The 14431-nt window shown below is 43.1% G+C and overlaps 1 protein-coding gene across 1 annotated transcript; it reads left to right on the forward strand.

Annotated features, from left to right (window-relative positions):
* The first annotated feature begins 8745 nt into the window (after positions 1-8745).
* LOC124650499 (KH domain-containing protein SPIN1-like) lies at positions 8746-12229 on the forward strand. The gene is made up of 7 exons (XM_047190012.1): positions 8746-8912; positions 9110-9198; positions 9529-9695; positions 10824-10937; positions 11014-11130; positions 11267-11410; positions 11832-12229. The coding sequence occupies exons 1-7, from the start codon at positions 8809-8811 to the stop codon at positions 12003-12005; spliced, it is 909 nt and encodes a 302-aa protein (XP_047045968.1). The 5' UTR covers positions 8746-8808; the 3' UTR covers positions 12006-12229.
* The last annotated feature ends 2202 nt before the right edge of the window (positions 12230-14431 follow it).

Consider the following 14431-nt stretch of genomic DNA (forward strand, 5'->3'; position numbering starts at 1 on the left):
TTTCTTGTAGTGAGCACAAATATAGCAATCGATGCTTTCCTCTTTGAAGGACCATTCTTTTTACTTTTATGTTGAGTCAGTTCACCTATCTCTCTCCACCTCAAGAAGCAAACACTTGTGTGAACTGTGCATTGATTCCTACATACTTGCATATTGCACTTGTTATATTACTCTATGTTGACAATTATCCATGAGATATACATGTTACAAGTTGAAAGCAACCGCTGAAACTTAATCTTCCTTTGTGTTGCTTCAATACCTTTACTTTGATTTATTGCTTTATGAGTTAACTCTTATGCAAGGCTTATTGATGCTTGTCTTGAAGTACTATTCATGAAAAGTCTTTGCTTTATGATTCGATTGTTTACTCATGTCATTACCATTGTTATGATCGTCGCATTCATTACATATGTTTACAAATAGTATGATCAAGTTTATGATGGCATGTCACTTCGAAATTATCTTTGTTATCGTTTTACTCGCTCGGGACGAGCGAGAACTAAGCTTGGGGATGCTTGATACGTCTCCGACGTATCGATAATTTCTTATGTTCCATGCCATATTATTGATGATACCTACATGTTTTATGCACACTTTATGTCATATTCGTGCATTTTACGGAACTAACCTATTAACAAGATGCCGAAGAGCCGATTCTTTGTTTTCTGTTGTTTTTGGTTTCGAAATCCTAGTAACGAAATATTCTCGAATTGGACGAAATCAAGACCCGGAGTTCCTATTTTTCCCGGAGCCTTCCGGAACACCCGAGAGCCGTCGGAGGGAAGCCACGGGGGCCCCACACCACACCCTGGCGCGGCCGGAGGGGGCCGCGCCGCCCTATGGTGTGGGCCCCCCAGGCCCCCTCCGAGGCTGCCCTTCCGCCTATTTAAAGCCTCCGTCGCGAAAACCCTAAAACGAAGAACCACGATACGGAAAACCTTCCAGAGCCGCCGCCATCGCGAAGCCAAGATCTGGGGGACAGGAGTCTCTGTTCCGGCACCTTGCCGGAGCGGGGAAGTGCCCCGGAAGGCTTCTCCATCGACACCGCTGCCATCTCCACCGCCATCTTCATCACCGCTGCTGCTCCCATGAGGAGGGAGTAGTTCTCCATCGAGGCTCGGGCGGTACCTGTGGTAGCTATGTGATTCATCTCTCTCCTATGTGCTTCAATACAATAATCTCATGAGCTGCCTTACATGATTGAGATTCATATGATGATGCTTGTAATCTAGATGTCACTATGCTAGTCAAGTGAGTTTTACTTATGTGATCTCCGGAGACTCCTTGTCCCACGTGTGTAAAGGTGACAGTGTGTGCACCTGTGTGGGTCTCTTAGGCTATATTTCACAGAATACTTATTCACTGTTATGAATGGCATAGTGAAGTGCTTATTTATATCTCTTTATGATTGCAATGTATTTTGTATCACAATTTATCTATGTGCTACTCTAGCAATGTTATTAAAGTAGTTTTACTCCTCCTGCACGGTGTAATGGTGACAGTGTGTGCATCCGTGTTAGTACTTGGTTTATGCTATGATTATGATCTCTTGTAGATTATGAAGTTAACTATTGCTACGATAGTATTGATGTGTATTATTCCTCCTACAAAGCATGAAGGTGAAAGTGTGCATGCTATGTTAGTACTTGGTTTAGTCGAATTGATCTTTCATGCACTCTAAGGTTATTTAAATATGAACATTGAATTGTGGAGCTTGTTAACTCCGGCATTGAGGGTTCGTGTAATCCTACGCAATGTGTTCATCATCCAACAAGAGTGTAGAGTATGCATTTATCTATTCCATTATGTGATCAATGTTGAGAGTGTCCACTAGTGAAAGTCTAATCCCTAGGCCTTGTTCCTAAATACAGCTATCGTCGCTTGTTTACTTGTTTCTATTGCGTTACTACTCGCTGCGTTACTACGTTGCGTTACTACTTCGCTTGTTTATCGTCCCGGGCAAAGCACTTTTACTGGTGCCGTTGCTACTACTTATTCATACCACTCGTATTTCACTATCTCTTCGCCGAACTAGTACACCTATTAGGTGTGTTGGGGACACAAGAGACTTCTTGCTTTGTGGTTGCGGTGGTTGCATGAGAGGGATATCTTTGACCTCTTCCTCCCTGAGATCGATAAACCTTGGGTGATCCACTTAAGGGAAACTTGCTGCTGTTCTACAAACCTCTGCTCTTGGAGGCCCAACACTGTCTACAAGAATAGAAGCTCCCGTAGACATCAAGGGGGTTATGGGCGCCGGCCTCAAGGGGGCAGGGGTGGTGCGGCCAAGCCATGGGCAGCCCCCTCCCTCTCCTCCTCATTATATAGGTGGAACCCCAAGGGTTTTCCCAAAGTCTTCGAATAAGACCCCAACAGAAAAACTGCCTTATGGACGAAACCTAGAGGGACAGGGACTCTCCCCTTTCCCCCTTTTCTTGGCCGGCCAAGGAGGTGGAGTCCACCATGGACTCCACCCTCCCACATGGTTGGCTGGTTAGGGTTTGTGGAGTCCCTCCGGGACTCCTCCTTCCATAGTGATTTATTCGGATAATTCTAGAAACCACCTTCCATAAATTCACCGGATCATTTCCAAACTTGGAAAGTGACTTCCTATATATGAATCTTATTCTCCGGACCATTCCGGAACTCCTCGCGATGTCCTGGATCCCATCCGATACTCCAAACAAAACTTCGAACTCCATTCCATATTCCATATCTACTTAAACGACATCAAACCTTAAGTGTGTCACCCTGGTTCGCGAACTATGTAGACGTGGTTGAGACTTCTCTCCGACCAATAACCAATAGCGGGATCTGGAGATCCATAATGGCTCCCACATATTCAACGATGACTTTAGTGATCGACTGAACCATTTACATACGATACCGATTCCCTTTGTCACGCGATATTTTACTTGTCCGAGGTTTGATCATCGGTATCTCTATACCTCGTTCAACCTCGTCTCATGAAAAGTACTCTTTACTCGTACCGTGGTATGTGGTCTCTTATGAACCATTCATATGCTTGCAAGCTATTAGACGACATTCCACCGAGAGGGCCCGAGTATATCTATCCGTCATCGGGATGGACAAATCCCATCGTTGATCCATATGCCTCAACTCATACTTTCCGGATACTTAATCCCACCTTTATAACCACCCATTTACGCAGTGGCGTTTGATGTAATCAAAGTACCTTTCCAGTATAAGTGATTTACATGATCTCATGGTCATAAGGACTAGGTAACTATGTATCGAAAGCTTATAGCAAATAACTTAATGACGTGATCTTATGCTACGCTTAATTGGGTGTGTCCATTACATCATTCATATAATGACATAATCTTGTTTATTAATAACATCCAATGTTCATGATCACGAAACCATGATCATCTATTAATCAACAAGCTAGTTATACAAGAGGCTTACTAGGGACTCTTTGTTGTTCACATAACACACATGTATCAATGTTTCAGTTAATACAATTATAACATGGTATGTAAACATTATCATAAACACAAAGATATATTATAATAACCATTTTATTATTGCCTCTTGGGCATATCTCCAACAATAACCTCACTGTTGGTATATGAAAAGTCATCAATCTATTGTACAATTGTATGATAATTATGACATTTGTACTTTCTACTACGTGGCGTGACAAAATACGCCTATAATTTTCTTTATTATTGTGAACTCAATCAAGAACACATGACCCAGAAAGACACAAACTGGTTGACGCAAAAGCTATCGCGACGATACAATCACATATTGATTGTGTAGCATGACATAAAACATGTCTTCACCAACTTTGTCGGCTATGGTGACACGAAATCATCACATCAACTGGCATTACGCAATTTCTTGCACCACCAACTGCACAAAAAACATGTTACCAATGAAGGAGATATGCCCTAGAGGCAATAATAAAAGTGGTTATTATTTATATCTCTATGTTTATGATAAATGTTTATATGTCATGCTATAATTGTATTAACCGAAACATTAGTACATGTGTGATATGTAGACAACAAGAAGTCCCTAGTATGCCTCTTAAACTAGCTTGTTGATTAATGGATGATTAGTTTCATAATCATGAACATTGGATGTTATTAATAACAAGGTTATATCATTATATGAATGATGTAATGGACACACCCATTTAAGCGTAGCATAAGATCTCGTCATTAAGTTATTTGCTATAAGCTTTCGATACATAGTTACCTAATCCTTATGACCATGAGATCATATAAATCACTTATACCTGGAAAGGTACTTTGATTACACCAAACACCACTGCGTAAATGGGTGGCTATAAAGGTGGGATTAAGTATCCGAAAGTATGAGTTGAGGCATATGGATCAACAATGGGATTTGTCCATCCCGATGACGCGATAGATATACTCCGGGCCCTCTCGGTGGAATGTCGTCTAATGTCTTGCAAGCATATGAATGAGTTCATAAGAGACCACATACCACGGTACGAGTAAAGAGTACTTGTCAGAGACGAGGTTGAACAAGGTATAGAGTGATACCGAAGATCAAACCCTCGGACAAGTAAAATATCGCGAGACAAAGGGAATTGGTAATATATGTGAATGGTTCATTCGATCACTAAAGTCATCGTTGAATATGTGGGAGCCATTATGGATCTCCGGATCCCGCTATTGGTTATTGGTCGGAGTGAGTACTCAACCATGTCCGCATAGTTCACGAACCGTAGGGTGACACACTTAAAGTTGGATGTTGAAATGGTAGTTCTTGAATATGGAATGGAGTTGGAATATTTGTTCGAAGTCCCGGATGTGATCCCGGACATCACGAGGAGTTCCGGAATGGTCCGGAGAATAAGATTCATATATAGGATGTCATTTTATGTGAATAAAATGTCGCGGAAGGTTCTATGGAAGGTTCTAGAAGGTTCTAGAAAAGTCCGGAAGAAACCACCAAGGAAGGTGGAGTCCACAAGGGACTCCACCTCCATGGCCGGCCAACCCTAGTGGGGGAGGAGTCCCAAGTGGACTCCCCTTAGGGGCCGGCCACCCCCACATGGGAGGTGGGAATCCCACCTTTGGGTGGGAGTCCTAGTTGGGCTAGGATTGCCCCCTCCTATGGAAGGATTTGGTTCGGGTCTTATTCGAAGACTTGGACACCACCTCTTGGGGTTCCACCTATATAATGAGGGACCAAGGGGAGGGGGCCGGCCACCCAAGAACCACCAAGGTGGCCGCACCCCTTAGTGGCCGGCGCCCCTCTCCCCAAACCCTAGCCGCCCGCTCCTCCACATCCCGCATAGCTTAGCGAAGCTCCGCCGGACTTCTACACCGCCACCGACACCACGCCGTCGTGCTGTCGGATTCAAGAGGAGCTACTACTTCCGCTGCCCGCTGGAACGGGGAGGTGGACGTCGTCTTCATCAACAACCGAACGTGTGACCGAGTACGGAGGTGCTGCCCGTTCGTGGCGCCGGAACCGATCGTGATCAAGATCTTCTACGCGCTTTTGCAAGCGGCAAGTGAACGTCTACCGCAGCAACAAGAGCCTCATCTTGTAGGCTTTGGAATCTCTTCAAGGGTGAGACTCGATACCCCCTCGTTGCTACCGTCTTCTAGATTGCATCTTGGCTTGGATTGCGTGTTCGCGGTAGGAAAATTTTTGTTTTCTATGCTACGTTATCCTACAACCAATAGTAACTTGATGTCCATATATGCCAAGTCATCAACTCATTGAACATGCCCCAGATAGTCAACATGTATATTTCACGCTCCAGTCAACAACACTAGCAATAGTTGAGAAAAGATGATTTTGCATCCACTAAAACAAAACAACACATGTTAAAAAGTTTGCTGCAAGATGTGTGATATATAAAAAACCGTGATGCGCAAGAATTTAACTTTAGAGTACAAATACAGCTCTAACTATCGTAATTTTTTTGACTTATGACCGTCACATGTATGTGGAGTATCTATTTTGACATGAACTTGTTTGTAGTGCCCATGAACTATGCAAACATGAAAAAAAAACTTAACATGCATGTTTATAACACCTGATTTTTTCTAGCACCAACTAAACAAAGAATTTTAAGTCTCCAATTGACTCAAAACTTGAATGGTAATATCATATTGATTTCTTTCCATGAATAAAGATACAATATGACTAGATCATTGCTAGCAAAAAAATAGCACTTAAATATTTGTTTTAAACATATTATATATGGACTATTCATTCTAAAATAATGATAGTTTTCCTAAATCGAGTGATATACAATTATTTATATAATAGGCAATGCGACAAAGTGCATCATTAATTATATGTTATGATCAACTGTAGGAATATGAGACCTTTATACATAACTATATATCTAGTGTGCCACCGGATCTATATTAGATCATCGTCATATAGAAGTAGTGTGGTGCGATATTAACATGTGTCTTTGACTATCATCAACTTCAGTAACACGAGACCCCCATATGCTCAATATATGATGTGACACACAACCTTCCTGGCTACAGTAACATGAGACCCCCCTCCCAATGTTCAGTATATGATGCCACACACAACCTTTCAAGTACTTGCTACCATTGTACACGAGGAATACCAAACATTTACATGTAGTAACTAATCCCCACTAGTAACTTGAACATTCATATATGCAAAGTCATCAATATATTGCCAACTTTTATGATAATTGCGTCATTTATACTATCCACAAATACCATGACAAGATCAACCATTACTAGAAAAAGTAATTATAGATCCATTAAAATTTGCTACACGAATATTGTATACATCTACACTATTTAGTGTGACTTAAATATACCACCTGGCACCCCGGGCTCTAGCGGTGTGGCACTATCATATCGACGCCATGATGTGACGAAACATGTCTATAGATATATGTAATGCCAACTCTAGGAACATGTGACCACCGAAAATACGACCGCCTAATGCAGAAGCTATCGCAAGGATAGAATCACACATTGGAGGTAGTGCGACGGAAAATATGTCTCTAGCTATTGTTGGCTTTCTCGTCACGAGTTCATGACATCGACTATCTCATGTGACGCAAACTCTATCCTTTTCACCTGCCAACTGCACCGATATAAATGACACCAAGTCTTAAAGTTGATCGCTATATTAACCACCATATCTATCTTTCTAGCAGTAACTTGTCATCTATGCCAAGCCATCAAAACTCGTTGATGATGCGTCGGGTAGTGACCTTGTATATTTCCCATGGACCAAATAATAACAGGAGCAATAGTTGGCAAAAGGCGATTTTGCATCCACCAAAACATATAATAATAAATTTGCTATAAGATGTCTTTGCATACAAAATACTAAAGCACATTAATTCACATCAAACTTTACATAGGTGCACAACATCAAGACATGCCACTTCTCAACAATGGTATGCTATTTGTTACCCATATATCTCTAAACTATTTAGTGTGTTACTTAAACATGCTACCCAGCCGTTACCAAGAGCTCTATCCCTATGGTACTATCATATCTCGCATACATGGTCTCCCGAAACATTTCTATAATGTTATATAATATCAACTTTAGGAACATGTGACCACACAAAAATCTAAGTGTCCGACGCATAAGTTATCGTGGGGATACATTCACATCTGACCGTCTAGTGCGACAAAAAACACGTCTCTAGCTATTGTCGGCATCTGTGATACGAGATGATCACACCGATTATCTAGTGTGACACAAATTTGTATCTTTCACCTACCAACCGCACAGATACATATGCAACCAAATCTGAAAATCGGTCGCTATATTAACCACTAGACCTATCTTTCTAACATACATCTACACCAAGTCATGAACTCGACGACAATGCGCCAGGTGGCAAACATGTAAATTTCTCGACACGAGGTCATCACATGTAATCTTATACAAACTTTAGGAACATGTGATGTGACTACACAAAAATCTGATTGTCTGACGCATAAGCTATCGTGGGGATACAAAAACGCGTCTCTAGCTATTGTCGGCATCCGTAACGCGAGATGATCACACCGATTATCTAGTGTGACGCAAATTTGTACTATCTTTCACCTACCAACCGCACAGATACATATGCAACCAAATCTGAAAACCGGTCGCTATGTTAACCACCAGATCCATCTTTCTAACATACATCTACACCAAGTCATGAACTCGTCGACAATGCGCCAGGTGGCCAAGATGTAAATTTCACAGAGACCAAGTGATAAGCCAACCACAGTTGGCAATGTGTAATTTTGCTTTGTTAAAAGTTTGCTACAAAGAGAAATCTTGGTGCACATTAATTTGCATCAAACTTTGTACAGATGTGCAGAATTTCAAGCCATGCATCGGAGGTTCAGCAATGCAAGTATTTATTATCACAGACCTGACATGACATGGAGATCTGTGGTAGACTGGCACTAGTAGTAGTAGTCCGGTAAAAAGAAAAGAGAGAGAGATACAGAAGCGGACGGGCAATGCAGAAAACGGCAAGCAGGCCGGTGCGTATCTTGCGGCTGCCCCTGGGTGTCAGGGCCTCTCTCTCTCTCTCTGCGTACTGCGTTGTTATAAACCCTAGCGGCGGCGGCGGCGGCAGGGCAAAAAGATAGAGAGAAGCAGGGGACGTCGTGCGGCGCGCAGGGTTTTGCCGAGATTTTCCTAAAAAAGGGTATCGACTCCGTACCGAGAAAAGAAAAGAGAATACGAGGCGAAAAAACACACAAACACCTCTCCTCCCTTCCTCCCTCCTCATCTTCCTCCCGTTCCCTCACCATTGGTCGCAGCCCCGGCCGCCACCCCGCCATGGACGGCCTTCACGGCCCCGACGCCTGCTTCTCCCCCGGGAGGACCATGTCGCCGCAGCTCATCAGGCCCCCCGCCGGCCCGCCGCCGGACATAGGAGGCGGGTAAGGGCCACACGGACCCACGCTGAGATTGGGTTTTCCTTCCTTCCTTCCTACGGTTCAAAGATTGGTGCTTTCGTTTCGTTTGTTGGCCCAACGTCTGAATTCGTTGCCTCTGTTTTTTCTTCCTTCCTTCCTATCTGCCTTGGGTCGTCGGATTGGATGGCGCCGGATTGGATGGATGGCGTCGGTGCCCGCAGCCAGTACTTGTCGGAGCTCTTGCAGGAGCACCAGAAGCTCGTGCCCTTCACGCAGGTGCTACCAATCTGCAGCAAGCTTCTCAGCCAAGGTGAGAGCCTCGATTCCCTTCTCTGCCCGCCGCCGCCGCCGCCCTGTACGGCGGCATTCTCTCGGATTAGATTGGAATTAGCCGCCGCCGCCTGATTGCTCCCTCTGTTTGATGCAAACTTGCTCGCTGACTCTGTTTTGGCCTGACGGGACGGCCCTTTCTTTTTCTGTGTGTCATACATACATAGGTCTCGAAAGCATGTAGCTTGATTCATACGATTCTTGAGTGCCAGCAAAGCTAGTTTTTTTATATGTACTACTACGTTCTTTCTCTTGCTAATGCCGCCGTGTGCTGATATATGTTTGCTGTTATATGCTCGTGTGCTACCAGAGATAATGCGGGTGTCCTGCATGCTTCGCCAGCACCAGCACCAGCACGGTGGGGACTTCGACAGGATGCCCATGGCTAGTCCAAACCAGATGCATCATCATCCGTCGCCCCCAATGCCTAACTTCTGTGGAAATGGCTTTGGTCCCTGGAGTGGGGCACATCCAGAGGTAATTGCGTTTGTGTTCTCACATGAGGGTGGCATGTTCAGTCATCTATCTTATCTGATCGCATCATCAGTTGTTAAACCCTTCAAAATAGAATGCTAGGACACGAGATCTTGGTGATGTGGTAGGTTGCAGCCTGTATCTTAGCACCCTTTCCTAAGTTGCGCATCCATTAGGTGATGTGATATTCTAGTGTTAATTGTATATCACGTTATCATGTCATATCCCGCCGCCGCACTTCCTTTTAACGACAATAGAGGTAGGTTGCGTCCTCACCATCACATTTGGTCGCATCATATTCTTAGGAACCTAATCTCATCCTTTTTAGCCAATATCTCTTCATGAAGAGATATTTCAGTGATGTAAGGTGAGCAGGTTCAGTACTGTTACCTGAATTTTCTATCATCTTGTGTGTTTGCGAGTTCTGCTCAGTTATAACGAAGTTGTAGTGCACTTAAAACATATACAGAACCTGTTTGTTTTGTTCCCCCTTTCCCTCTGCTATCAATGCTTGCTGAATTGGGAAGTCTTTCTTTTAAAATGCACCAGGCGGATAATAGTGCCTACATATTTTTGTGCTGATTGATATTATGAATTGGCAATAAAGATGCATTCTTGATATTCCCATTAGTACAATGAGTGTAAATAGATATATGTTTAACAAGTTAAATATTTTCTAGGAGTATTTTCAAAGTGAAGTTTTATATGTTCTTGATTTATAGGCTTGCTATGGAAGATGGAAAACTGGAAATCAAGCTGAATTTTTTATTTCGTACCCCTGTTTTAGAAGGCGTACTGTTCTCTTCCACAGAGAGGCAATACATAAAATTGTGTCTTGATATAGTGAGGGCTAACTACTATCTTAGGCATGTTTAATCCTTAACGAGATTTAAAAAACACTCTGTTTTAAAGAAAAAGGTACTTGATGCTTAAGATAGGGATGTTTAACTAAATTATGTTTTGCGTGCGGCGAATTAAGAAACTGCATTAACTTCTTCATAATCAAATTGGAATCTGCTTAGTTCAATTCGTCCTACCTGTTCACAAAAGGTTGCACAGCACTCTCGATTCTTATGTTATGCTTATTATGTCCTAAGATGTGTAAAGCCTTACAATTATGTTGTCTATCAGAGGGTAGCTTTTTCGCAAGGACCTGTGGGTTGGCAAGGAGCACCACAAAGCCCCTCATCATACATTGTCAAGAAGATCTTGCGGTTGGAAATACCAACTGATAATTACCCTAATGTAAGTTGGAATTTACACACTTCCAATGTTTACTGGTACGGAACCATTATTTACTCTGCTTGTCATACTTGTTCAGTTCAATTTTATTGGCCGTCTTCTTGGGCCAAGGGGAAACTCGTTGAAGAGGATTGAAGCCTCTACGGGTTGTCGTGTTTTTATCAGAGGGAAGGGCTCAATTAAAGATCCTGGGAAGGTAAACATGAATCTTCTTTTATGCAAACTCCGTAGTTATAGTGTCACTGGTATATAGCTATATATGTATAGTACAGTACTATATTGCATCCAGCAAGCTTGCATTGCTCATCTGTCGTCCTTCTCATGTCTTGAAGGAGGAACAGCTGAAGGGCAGACCTGGTTACGAACACTTGGATGACCCCCTGCATATCTTGATTGAAGCTGAGTTACCTGCTAATGTCATTGATTCAAGAATTGCAAAAGCACAAGAGATCCTCGAGGAGTTGTTAAAACCAGTGGTATGTGTGCGCGTCTTGACCATCTTATATGTCTTTTCTCCCAGTGCTCTATAGCCATTTAACTGATTAACTAGATCGAACATCCGGAAATATGGCAATGTTATGTGCTACTTCTTCCGCATCCTTTATCTAGAATGATTCTCTTGAGAGATTAACGTTGGCTGCAATAAAGTACTGAACTGGATCTTTGCTCGATTGTTTTTTCTCCCACCTAATTTCTCTCAAGTTCAATTTTCCTGCCGTAGCTTCTATCTATGATATGTTTGTCCTAGCACACTACTAAGTATTGATCCACTAAAACTAATGCTATGGTTCTGGAAGCACATAATTATGATTGAAATGAAGCTGTGTTCTCTTACATGAGCAATCAAGTTACTGTCCTTGTATGTTTCTAAATCTTGTCTCTTTCGTATTTTGTTAGGATGAATCGCAAGACTACTACAAGAGGCAGCAACTCCGTGAGCTTGCCATGTTGAACTCACCACTTCGAGAGGAAAGTCCGCGTCTAAGTCCGCATCCAAGTCCTCATCCAAGCCCGCGTCCAGGCGGAGCTTCTCCCTTCAGTAACGGTGGAATGAAACGAACCAAACAATGACTGCAGAGGCTTGCTCCTCCCAACTTGACCCTCCAGAGACTCTGCTCACTCGGTGCCCTCACAACTTAATTTTTCATGAGCAAGCTTTCATGATGGTGCTGGCATCGTGCGATACCTGTTACTACTAGAATTTTGATCTCCCATGTGACATTAGCATATGAACTGACTCAGAATGATCCATGAGTAGCGAATCCTCCTCCTTTATAATTAGAACATTTGATTTATTTGTTGCTGGTAATGCTGAGATATGGCAGTGTGCAGAATTCTAAGTTTCTGAGATATGACAAACGGAGATTCTATCGACTCAAAATGCCCTGTCAAAGCTAGCGAAATAGCAATGAGGTCAGACCGAACCTACCACATGGTTTGACACATATGAATATATACAAACATAAGACAATAGAGGACTAGGTAGACACATTCTCGCCTCCCACTCTTTTTATTGGGAGTACGCGAAAGCGTTCCTTAATTTTATAGAAGGCATAATAAACATAAAATTTACAATAAACTTTGAACCTCTGAACAGAGCAAAGCAAACACCACTCCACACACCTCAACTTTCTCGCACTAGGTGTTCTCCCTCCTACTCCTACACTCACTGATTCCCAAGTTCTAAACTCATCCAACACTTGTCGTTCAAGGCCCTGTGCACTGCATTGAGCTCCTACATTGTTGAAAGCCCAAGCATTTCGATGTTTCCAAAGCTTCCAACAAATTAAGATGACTAAAGAGTCGAACTTATTTTTCTCCTTGCCCTGGAAGTGAGCTCTCGAGGATTCCCACCATGGCTCCAATCTGTCTTCCTGTTGTGGCTCCTGAATATGTAGTTGCAGGCCTTGGAAGATTCGGTGCCATACTTCTCTTGCATACACACAATGCATAAGCAAGTGATCCACTAGATGCTGTTCTTGGAGACAAACGAAGCAAGCCAACGTTTGGTCCTGTAACCCATGCCTTGTTCTCTGATCAGCCATCCAGAGGCGGTACTGGACCGCGAGCCAAACAAACACCTTGCATTTCAGAGGTGCCCATGGCATCCAAATCCACTTTTTTTTAAAAAAAAATCACCGGGGGAGGGGGGGGGGGGTGGAGAGTCCCCACCTGAATTTCATTTATAAAAAGTCCCATTTAGGGTTCAGAATTACAAGCTGAGAAGTGATCACGTCATAGCATGGCATCCTCCTTGTGTCTAGGGTTTTTAAACCTGTGCAACCAGAATGAGAAGTATGCAATTACATGAGAGATAGCTGAGGGTAGGGTAACAATGACATCTCTGAATATGAGTGCATTCCTGGCATCCCAGATGCTCCATCATTAGTCCCGGTTTTAAAACATGGCTTTCGTCCAAAGCCTCTGGAAGCTTTAGTCCCGGTTTTAAAACGAACTGGGACCAGTGGGTGGCATTGGTCCCGGTTCGACCGACGCGGCGCGACGCCACCCTCTGGTCCTGGTTCGTTTGGGGCCTCTAGTCCCGGTTTAAAACCGGGACTAAAGGGGTTGCAGCAGAGCACTTCAGGCTGTGTCAGGCCCCGATCCCCTTAAGTCCCGGTTGGCATTACCAACCGGGACCAAAGGTCTACCCTTTAGTCCCGGTTTGCCTTACCAACTGGGACCAAATGCCCATCTGTCTATATGTACCCTTGCCCTGCTCAAGTGTGAGCCACACTTAGCATTTTCCACTTCTTAGCACAAGGGAGGTGTATGTTGCTTTGCCCTCTTCATATGCACAAAAGGTGTTCAATTAAATGCCCAAGAGCTTTTGCCACTTGAGTTTACACAAAACAAGCCACACTTAAAGCTTGGTCTTGTCTTTTTTCCTTCTCCATCGAGGTTAACAACTTTATCATTTCATCTGTCATTGATCAAATGCATGTGTATATATATACATCGTTTCACTAATCATGATGTTCGGTAATGATTTTTGATAAGCTTAATTATATCATGCAGATGAATCGGCAATGAATGTACATTGACCGACGCTTTAACGAGTTCACTTCGGGCCTGCATTTTTTTTATCGATGTGGCTGAGGTAAACAAACGGGGTGGTTTTATGTATTGTTCATGTGTTAACTGTCAGAATGTCATAAATTACTCTTCCTCGAGTACCATTCACACCCACCTATTGCGGTCCGGTTTCATGCCCCACTACAATTGTTGGACCAAACATGGATAAAGAGGGGTTATGATGGAAGACAATGAAGAAGAAGAGGATGATGAAAACTATCCCATGTTCGCTGAATACGATGATACTGCAGATGGGGATTGTTTTCCATCAGAAGGCAATGAAGACAATGAAGCAGAAGATTAAGAGGCACCAGATGAGCCTGATGATGATCTTGGTTAGGGAGGTCATAGCTCCAACTGGAGAATACCATCGGGAGTACATATTTGACGTTAGGGATATGAGATAGATATGATAAAGAGGC

Source organism: Lolium rigidum, chromosome 4 (assembly GCF_022539505.1).
Source record: "Lolium rigidum isolate FL_2022 chromosome 4, APGP_CSIRO_Lrig_0.1, whole genome shotgun sequence".
Taxonomy (NCBI): Eukaryota; Viridiplantae; Streptophyta; class Magnoliopsida; order Poales; family Poaceae; genus Lolium; species Lolium rigidum.

Coding starts and splice junctions, on each gene's coding strand:
- LOC124650499 (XM_047190012.1), top strand. CDS start 8,809: ATGGACGGCCTTCACGGCCCCGACGCCTGCTTCTCCCCCGGGAGGACC. Junction 9,696..10,823: donor GGAGTGGGGCACATCCAGAG/GTAATTGCGTTT, acceptor GTTGTCTATCAG/AGGGTAGCTTTTTCGCAAGG. Junction 11,131..11,266: donor CAATTAAAGATCCTGGGAAG/GTAAACATGAAT, acceptor CATGTCTTGAAG/GAGGAACAGCTGAAGGGCAG.